Source organism: Hemicordylus capensis, chromosome 3, assembly GCF_027244095.1.
Source record: "Hemicordylus capensis ecotype Gifberg chromosome 3, rHemCap1.1.pri, whole genome shotgun sequence".
Classification (NCBI taxonomy): Eukaryota; Metazoa; Chordata; class Lepidosauria; order Squamata; family Cordylidae; genus Hemicordylus; species Hemicordylus capensis.
Genome location: NC_069659.1, coordinates 94706820 through 94716799, shown reverse-complemented (window position 1 = coordinate 94716799; position 9980 = coordinate 94706820). Strand labels below are relative to the sequence as shown.

At 45.2% G+C, this 9980-nt stretch overlaps 1 protein-coding gene across 3 annotated transcripts in view; it reads right to left on the bottom strand.

The window, feature by feature from the left end:
- Positions 1-4120: 4120 nt before the first annotated feature.
- LOC128351323 (interferon-induced GTP-binding protein Mx-like) overlaps positions 4121-9980 on the bottom strand; it is a 49351-nt gene continuing 43491 nt past the window's right edge. For all 3 annotated transcript variants that reach the window (XM_053310782.1, XM_053310784.1, XM_053310783.1), the window contains one exon: positions 4121-4799. In XM_053310782.1, the coding sequence (XP_053166757.1) occupies positions 4569-4799 (231 nt within the window). In that variant the 3' untranslated portion in view covers positions 4121-4568. The remainder of the gene's footprint in view (positions 4800-9980) is intronic.

Below are 9980 nucleotides of genomic sequence, written 5' to 3'. Positions count from 1 at the left end.
CTCCAACTAGTAGCCGATGATAGACCTCTTCTCTGTGAAGTTATCCAAGCTCCTCTTAAAGCCATCCAGGTTGTTGGCTGTCACCACATCTTGTGGCAGAGAATTCCACAAGTGGATTATGCATTGTGTGCAAAAGTACTTCCATTTGTTGGTCCTAGATTACCCAGCAATCAATTTCATGGGATGACCCCTCGTTCTAGTGTTATGGGAGAGGGAGAAGAATTTCTCTCTATCCACTTTCTCCACACCATGCATGATTTTACAGACCTCCCCGCAGTCGTTTTTTTTCTAAACTAAAAAGCCCCAGGTGTTGTAGTCTTGCCTCATAAGAAACTTTCAGTGAGCTGTCCACCACGACCCCAAGATCCCTCTCCTGGTCAGTCACCAACAGCTCAGATCCCATCAGCATATACATGAAGTTGGGGTTTTTCGTCCCAATGTGCATCACTTTACACTTGCCAACACTGAACCACATTTGCCACATTGTCGCCCACTCCCCCAGTCTAGAGAAATCCTTTTGGAGCTCCTCACAATCCGTTTTGGAATCATCTGCAAATTTGGCCACCTCGCTGCTTACTCCTGCTTCTAAATCATTTATGAATAAATTAAAAATCACTGGGCCCAGTATAGATCCCTGGGGGACCCCACTTCTTACTTCCATCCATTGTGAAAACTCTCCATTTATACCTATCCTCTGTTTCCTGTCTTTCAACCAGTTAGCAATCCACATATGTACTTGTCCCCTTATCCCATGACCACTAAGTTTCCTCAATATTTATTTATTTATTTATTTATTTATATTTGATTTGGTTTGTATACCCCAGAGACCAATCTGGCTGCCACATTCTGAACTAACTGAAGTTTCTGAACAACATACAAAGGCAGCCCCATGTAGAGCACATTGCAATAGTCAAGCCGGGAGGTTACCAGCTGGTGCACTACTGTTTTGAGGTCATCCTCTCCGAGGAATGGACGCAGCTGTCGAATCAGCCGAAGCTGATAGAAGCACTCCTGGCCATGGCCTCCACCTGAGAAACCAGGGTGAGGCCTGGGTCCAGGAATAGTCCCAAGCTGCACACCTGCTCCTTCTGGGGGAGTATAACCCCATCCAGCACAGTAAGATCTAACTCACCCCTCAGATTCTGAGCCCCCACAATGAGCACCTCCGTCATGCTTGGATTCAGCTTCAATTTGTTATCCCTCATCCAGCCCATTACTGCCTGTAGGCAGGCATTTAGAGAATGAGTGCCATTACCTGAATAAGGGAGAAATAGATTTGGGTGTCATCAGCAAACTGACAACACCTAGCACCAAGTCTCCTGACGACCTCACCCAGTGGTTTCATGTAGATATCGAAAAGCATTGGTGACAGAATGGAGCCCTGAGGGACTCTATATAACAGCTCTTGTTTTGAGGAGCAACTGTCACCAAGCTCCACCATCTGGAATCTACCCGAGAGATAGGAACGGAACCACTGCAAAGCAGTGCCCCCTATTCCCAACTCCCCCAGGCGACCCAGAAGAATACCATGGTCGATGGTATCGAATGCCGCCGAGAGATCCAAGAGGACCAACAGAGTCACACACCTTCTGTCAATTCCCCGGTAAAAGTCATCCATCAGGCCGACCAAGGCTGTCTTAACTCCACAGCCCGTTCTAAAGCCAGTTTGAAATAGGTCTAGATAATCAGTTTCCTCCAAAACCGCCTGGAGCTGGTTAGCCACCACCCTCCCGATTACCTTGCCCAACCAGGGGCGATTGGAGATTGGCCTATAACCATCCATCGCAGGCTTCTTAAGAAGAGGTCTAACTATTGCCTCCTTCAAACAGGGAGGCACCCTATCCTCCCGCAGCGATTCATTTATGATATTAACTAGGCCATCTCCAACGATCTCTCCGCTAGATCGAAGCAGCCAGGTTGGGCAAGGATCCAGAGAACAAGTGGTAGGCCATACTGCTCCAAGCAGCTTGTCCACGTCATCAGGAGTCACATATTGAAAATGATCCAACCTAACACTGCAAGAGGCATCGCTGGATACCTCCCTAACAGACCCTGCAGAAATAGTGGAGTCCAAGTCAGCCCAAATACAGGAGAATTTATCCGCAAAGAACCCACTAAAGGCGTCACAGCAGAGGATCTCTGGGAGCCCTATTTGGGGCAGAGGGAGTAGAAATTATACTCCTTACCACCCAGGATAACTCTGCCATACGTGAACCCACAGACGCAATGCACACTGACCAAAAACACTTTTTTGCTGCAGGCACTGCCATCGCCTAAGTTTTCAAATGGGTTCTATGCTGCATCCTGTCAGATTCGAGCAGAGTTCTCCTCCACTTGCGTTCCAGTCGCCTACCAAGCTGCTTCATCCCCCACAACTTCTTGGTGTTTTTCTTTGATGAGGAACTTTGTCAAAAGCTTTTTAGAAGTCCAGGTATACTATGTCAACTGGATCACCTTCAGCCACACACTTGTTGACACTCTCAAAGAACTCCAAAAGGTTTGTGAGGCAAGATTTACCTTTGTGGAAGCCATGCTGGTTCACTCTCAGCAGGGCCTGTTCTTCTATGTGCTTTACAATTTTATCCTTGAGGATGCTTTCCATCAATTTGCCTGGAATGAACGTTAAACTAACCAGCCTGTAATTTCCCAGATCGCCCCTGGTTCCCCTTTTGAAAATCTGTGTTACATTTACTACTTTTCAGTCCTCCGGTACAGAGCCCAATTTCAGGGATAAGTTATAAATTTTAGCAAGGAGTTCGGCAATTTCACATTTGAGTTCTTTGAGGACTCTTGGATGGATGCCATCTGGCCCTGGTGATTTGTTTTCAGTTTTTCCAGACTGTTTAGAACATCATTTCTTATCACTTCTATCTGACTGAGTTATTTAGCCTCCATCCCTAAAAGCCTGGTTCAGGAACAGGTATATGTTCAGTATCCTCTGCCGTGAAGACAGACGCAAATAACTCATTGAGCTCCTCTGCAACCTCCAAATTCTCCTTAATAATCCCTTTCACTCCCTCATTGTCTAATGGTCCAACCATCTTCCTGGCAGGTTTCCTGCATCTGATGTATTTAAAGAAGTTTTTGTTATTCCCCTTGATACTTTTGGTTAAATGTTCCTCAAACTCTCTTTTTGCTTCCCTTATTGTCACCTTGCATTTCTTTTGCCAGAGTTTGTGTTCCTTTCTGTTCTCTTCATTTGGACAGGCCTTCCAGTTTAGGAAGGAAGTCTTCTTCCCTTTTATGGCTTTCTTAATGTTACCTGTTAGCCATGCTGGCATCCTCCTGGACTTAGTGGTACCTTTCCTCCTTTTTGGTATACAATCTCACTGGGCTTCTAGTATTGTGGCTTTGAGTAAACTCCATGCACTCTGGAGTGAAGTGACTCTCCTGATTTTCCCTTTCGGCTTTCTTTTCATCATACTCATTATTTTGGAGATATTTCCTCTTCTGAAATTCAAAATGTCTGTGTTAGATTTCCTTGGTGATTCTCTCTCCACATGTATGCTGAATTTGATGGCACTATGGTCACTGTTCCCTAAAGGATCAATGACACTGACATCGCACACCAGGTCCTGGGTGCCACTCAGAATTAAGTCCAAGGTCGCTTTCCCTCTGGTTGGTTCCAAGACCAACTGTTCTAGGGCACAGCCATTTAGCGTATCTAGAAATCTGACCTCTTTGTTATGACCTGTGAATTTACCCAGTCTATGTGTGGGTAATGTGTGGCTCACCCATGTATTACAGCCCTGCCTCTCCTTGACGCCTCCAACTTCCTGCTGCAACTTATGATTTCCAGCTACTACTCATGCAGTCTCTCCCAAGCTCATTGGCTAACCCACATCACATGGTGCGGGAATCAAAATAGCAGCCCCCTTATCTGCCTCAAGGGCTGGGGGCACAAACCTGTCTCCCGCCAAGCCGCGTACTGCAGCGGAGAGCAGCGTTACAGCTGCAATCATTAGCAGATACCAGGCAAGGGGATGTTAGCCCAGAAATTCAGACATTACAAGAGCAGTTTCTAAAGAGCGAACTCTTGTAACATTTGCACAATTTGTGGTTGACCTTATGCGAATGCAATGTTACTGGGCTGATATACCCTTGTGTAGTTTGCCAGCTGTAATGTGAATAAAATACTTTATTACAATCATTGATCAGTTATATACAGAAACAGATGATACTGCATTTAGACAAGTATATCATATAGTGTACATCAACATAGAGGCCTTATGTAACAACATCAAGAAAGGATAGATCTCAACAGCAGTTGCACAAAATTCGGCAACCTTGTAGGTGGTAGAAGGTTTCTTTCTGCCAGGAGGAGTATGCTGTAAAACTCAGTAGTTTGGCCAGGAAAGATTGCACAGGCTATCATTATAAAAAGGACAAAACAGCACATGGTGGACAGAGCTGTAATGTGTAAAATGTACACTCACAAAGCAAGTCACTGCATAGATTAAATGTCTGACTAGTCACTGCAAATCACAATAAGTATGTTTTCTTTCTCAAGTAACTGTAACCTGCTTAGCTAACATTTCAAACATTGTGCTCTGTGATGCATCGCCTTTTTAGCCAGGAAATGTTGCCAAGTGGTGCCGAGCTTGAGTCAAGCGATTAATCCGCTCACTGAGGAACACTCTCTTTTCAGCAGCATCTTTGCGCTCTTGAAGTAAAACACTCAGCTCTTCCTTTTCTTGTAACAGTTGCAGCATTTCATTTTGTAAATGATCTCCATATTTTTTAAGCATGAAGAACTGGATAATCAGAGGGATCTGGCACGAGAGACGGTTGCCTGCACTCTGAAATGACAAAGCGCACACAAGGCCATTAGTAACGTGTGTGTAATCCCTGAACTGTGCAAGCAATGGCAGATAAACTAGGCAGTAGGAAAGAGCCTCTTCCTGGTAGAGACCACTACCACGGCCAGGGGGAAAAAGTGCTACTACCCCCCACAAAGTTGTTGTAGAGATGGGTTGTGTGTGTGGATAAATTATTAGAAAGCAATATGAGGGCATATCCTCAACTCCTGCCTTTAGGCTTCCAGCAGCATCTGGTGGTCCCTAACCCTTTAGAAATTGCTTGACTGTAGGGTGAAATAGGATGCTGGACTAGATGGGCCTTGGGCCTGATCCAGCAGGGCTGTTCTTATGTTTTTAAATACACCAGTCATGCATTTGACTAGCATTACATTGCCAGCAGAGGGTAGCATGCAGCCACATGCTGTCACACTAGCCTCCAGACCAAAAGGGACAGGGAGCAAGATTGTCTTTAGCTCTGAAAACTTTCATGGAGAGGGCCAAGTACCTCACCCTACCTGCTGCTCTAGTATTCTCACTTGTAGTTGAATATTTGTAGTTTAATGTTACAATGAACCAAATATATCTTTCCGCAAACTCCACTCCACTGAAGTAAGTGTGATCCAGTTTCAATGAGACTTGCTTGGGGATGTCATGGGAGATCATGGTTCAGATCCATGAGTGAAAGGAGAAAGTGGATTATTCCAAGCACTCTGGCATAAGTGCTAGCAGAAGACTTCTCACAGTGCAGCGCTACAAGGTACTGCACTGTTGTGTTACAGTATGAGGGGGGGAAAGTGAATAAGGAAGAGACCAGCTACAGCATGTAATCTCTGGAGGACCATAAAAAGCTCTCGAGGAAACCTATACAAAGTCTTGCATAAACAGAAGAACCTTGCTAGATTGGCAGATCACTTTTCTCACAAAACATTCTTTTGCTACATTAGTAACAGCCCTTGCAATCCAAGCTTGACTTGTGTCACAGGAACAATTGTATGCACAAAGTCTGCTTAGGAAGAAAGGAAAGGTTTTGCATAGCTCCTAATAAGGCTCTGAAGTCCATCTTAATGATTAAATACATAGATCTTTGCAGTTTGAGCTCCAACTCTCTCCACTTTCCTATCTCAGTACCACAGCCATTAAAAACCTATTCTAGAACAACTATTTTAGCTGATGTCCATGCTAAATATATTAATTATTTGGAAAGGTTCTCACTGCACAGCAGATCAGACAGTAAATGTATATAGTAAATCATATGCCATGGCATGCATGGTCTTCACATATGCCACTGGCTTACATTCTGCACAGTGCCCTGCCAATCCAAGAATAGAGGGTGTATGTGGCTCTGTACGACTCACAGCCCATCACTGCAGCTAGCAAAGAGGTAGAGGCTCTGTGGATACTAAGGATTCTGTCCTCTCTGCAGTAATGACTATCCCATCATTCCTAATGGAAGAATCATTGCTACAGCAAGGATACTATCCTGAATAGCCATGGAGCCTCTACCCTTTCTTTAGCAGCAAGGACAGGCAGCTGAGTCACAGGAAACCAGCATGCGTCTCCAGCTCTTAGACCAGTGGTGTGCTGTGCAGAATTGAAACTAGTGATTACAGGAGAATGGCATGTTGCTTACCTGTAATTTTGGTTCTTCTAGTGGTCATCTGTGCTTATCCACCATAGGGCTTTGTGCCTACGCAGAGACCAGCTTAGAACGTTCCAGGTTTCTTGGAGTTCAGGCGGGAGCCCTGCCCCCATTCACTTATGTGCCTGTATGTGGCTCTTCTTCTCCAGTCACTGAGTCCAGCTTATTGAACCAGAGGGGAGGTAGGGATGGTGTGTAAGAGCACAGATGACCACTAGAACCACCAAAGATCTAGAGCAACCTGTCATTTTTCTGTGTGGTCTTCTGTGTCTTACACCATAGCGAACAACGCAAGCTCAGGCTTACATGGAGGTGGGATTAAGTGAAGAGCAACTGAAGAACAGCCCTCCTGAAGGCAGAATGCATACATGCCTGGACATCCAAAACATAATGTTGGATGAAGGGCAGTGGAGAAGACCAGCTGCAGCCTGACAGATGATGTCTAGGGGAACAGAGTGATCAAATGCAACCGAAGGGGCAACTGCGCCTTCTCCGGTAGAGGGAGAGGTGTACATACAAGTTGGTATACCAGCTGAATGGTGTTCACAATCCAATGTGAGAGAGTCTGTGCCGAAACCTGGTAACCTGTTTGCGGGTTATCAAAGGAAACAAGCAATGAAGTGGAAGCATGCCACGGGGCAGTGTGGTAGAATGCCATGGTAGAATGCTAGTGCCCTGCAGACATCCAAGGTGTCTAGTTTACATTGAGCCAAGTCCATGGGAGAAGGAAAGAAAGTTGGGAGAACCATCAGCTGAGAGTGGTGAGAAGAAGAAACCACCTTTGGGAGGAAGGTGACGTTTGAGTGCAGCACTACCTTGTCTCTGTGGGAGACCAGGTAGGGAGGATTCACCCTGAGGACCTGGAGCTCACTAACAAGGTAAGCAGACATGATCGCAACAAGAAAGGTCAACTTCCATGAAAGGAGCCAGATGTCAACTGTTGCTAGAAGATCAAAAGGGACTAGAGAGAGGATCCCATGCTGGTGCCATAATTGGGGCATTTGGGAACCCTAACCCTTTAGAAATTGCTTGACTGTAGGGTCCCCAAATGAGGAAGGAACAGTGGATGGCATAAAGCAAGGTAGGTGACTACTAAGGAATGCAAGTGGAGGAGAACTAAGCTCAAATTTGACAGGACATAGCATAGAGCCCATTTGAAGGTTTATGAGGATGCGGTGCATGCAGCAAAACCACAATTCTGGTCTGTGCACATTGCTTCTTCAAGTTCGTGATCAGCAGAGTTGTCCCAGGTTTTGAGGAGTTTGATTCAGGCTCCTTCCATGCCGAACTGGTCCCTGGAGACTGTGTTCTGCTGTAATGCTTTTAATGGGTTCTTCATGGCCAAAATCTCTTTTATTCGGGCCAACTTGGACTCCATTGTTTCTGCAGAGTCTATTCAGGTGGTGTCCAGCAATCCCTCTTGCAGTATTAGATTGGATCAGTTTCAATCTGTGATGCCTAAGGATGTGGACAACTGCTTGGGGTAGTGTGGCCTACCATTTGTTCTTTGGATCCTTGCCTGACTTGGCTTCTATCTAGCAGCAAAATTGTTGGAGGTGGCCTAGTTAATATTATTAACTCATCACTGAGGGAGAATAAGATGCCTTCTTATTTGTTCCACTGCTTAAAAAGCATTCCCTAGATCCCTCTGTGCTGGATAGTTATAGGCCAGTCTCCAATCTCTCATGGTTGCACAAGGTGATTGAAAGAGTAGTGGCTAAACAGAAATTGATTATCATTCTAGACCCATTTAAAACTGGCATTAGAGCAGGCTATGGGATTGAGATGGCCTTGGTAAGTTTGATGGATGACCTTTACTAGGGAATCGACAGAGGAAGTGTGACTCTGCTGGTTCTTTTGGATATCCTGCCAGCGTTCAATACCTCCGACCATGGTATCCTTCTGGATTGCCTATGGGAATTGGGTATAGGAGACACTGTTTTGCAGTGCTTCCGCTTCTATCTCTAAGGAAGATTCTAGCTGGTGGAGCTTGGTGATGGTTACTCTTTGGAATGGGAGCTATTATATGGAGTCTCTTGGGGCTCCATTTTGTCATCAATGATTTTTAACATCTACATGAAACAGATGGGTGAGGTCATCAGGAAATTCGGTGCTGGGTGTTATTAGTATGCTGATGACACCCAAATCTATTTCTCCTTATAATCATCATAATCAGGAAATGGCATCCACTCCCTAAATGCCTGCCTATAGGCATTAATGGGCTGAATGAGGGACAACGAATTGAAGCTGAATCCAAGCAAGATGGAGGTGTTCATTGTGGGGGATCAGAATTTGAGGGATGAGTTAGATCTTCCTGTGCTGGATGGTGTTACACTTCCCCAAAAGGAACAGGTATGCATCTTGAGAGTGCTCTTGGATCCAGGCCTCACCCTGGTATCCCAAGGTGGAGACTATGCCTAGGCGTGCTTTCCATCAACTTAGGCTGATTCAACAGTTGCATCCATTTCTTGAAGAGAATGATCTCAAAATAGCGGTGCATCAGCTGGTAACCTCCAGGCTTGACGACTGAAATGTGCTCTATGTGGGGCTGCCTTTGTATGCAGACTTCAGTTAGTTCAAAATGCAGCAGCCAGGCTGGTCTCTGAAGTAATCCAGAGACCATATTATGCCTGTTCTCAAATAGTTGCATTGGCTGCCAATATATTTCTGGGCAAAATACATAGTGCTGGTTATTAACTTTAAAGCCCTGAATGGCCTAGGTCCAGGTTACCATAGTCTTTCCCCATATGATCCCAATCTCACATTGAGGTCATCCAGAGAAGTCCATCTCCAGTTACCACCAGCACGCCTTGTAGCAACTTGGAACTGGGCCTTCTCTGTAGCTTCTCCTGGCCTGTTTAATGCACTCCTGTAAGATATCCATAGTTTGGGCTCATTGTTGGCCTTCAAAAGTGCCCTAAAGACTTACTTGTTTGGCCTGGCTTTTAAAGATTTTCAAATTGTTCTTAAGTATTTTTAATTGGTTTTAAATGGCTCTGAATTGTGTTAAATTCATTTTTATATTGTTTTAAGCAGTTTGTTTGTTTTTGTTTTTGTGCACTGCCCAGAGCCTTTGGATGGGGCAGTATAGAAATGTAATAAATAAATTAAGTAACTATGTCGCTATTGTCGCCAGGTGAGCCTTAAGGGATGAGATCTTGAGCCCAGACTCCTTAAGGTGAAGGAGATATGAACAGACAATCTTGGAGGTCAGGGGGAAATTGAGGAAGGTTCTTGGAGGAAAGGAAAGAAAATGGTTCCATTTCAGGGATTAAGAGGAGTGTGTAGGTTTCCAAACGGCTAAGAGAATTTGTTGTAGCCTGGCTGGAAAGAAGGACATATCCACTACACAATGAGCCTGAGGCTATAGAGGTTGGGATGGAGAATTTGTACGTTCACCTGCATAAGGAGGTGGGAGTGAGGTACATGGGTGCTGGCAGAGGTGCGAAGTAGTGTGGGAAACCACAGGTGGTGGGGCCACCATGGGGCGATGAAGATACAGTCCAGCACATCCTGTTGTATCTTTAGGCATACCTACGGAT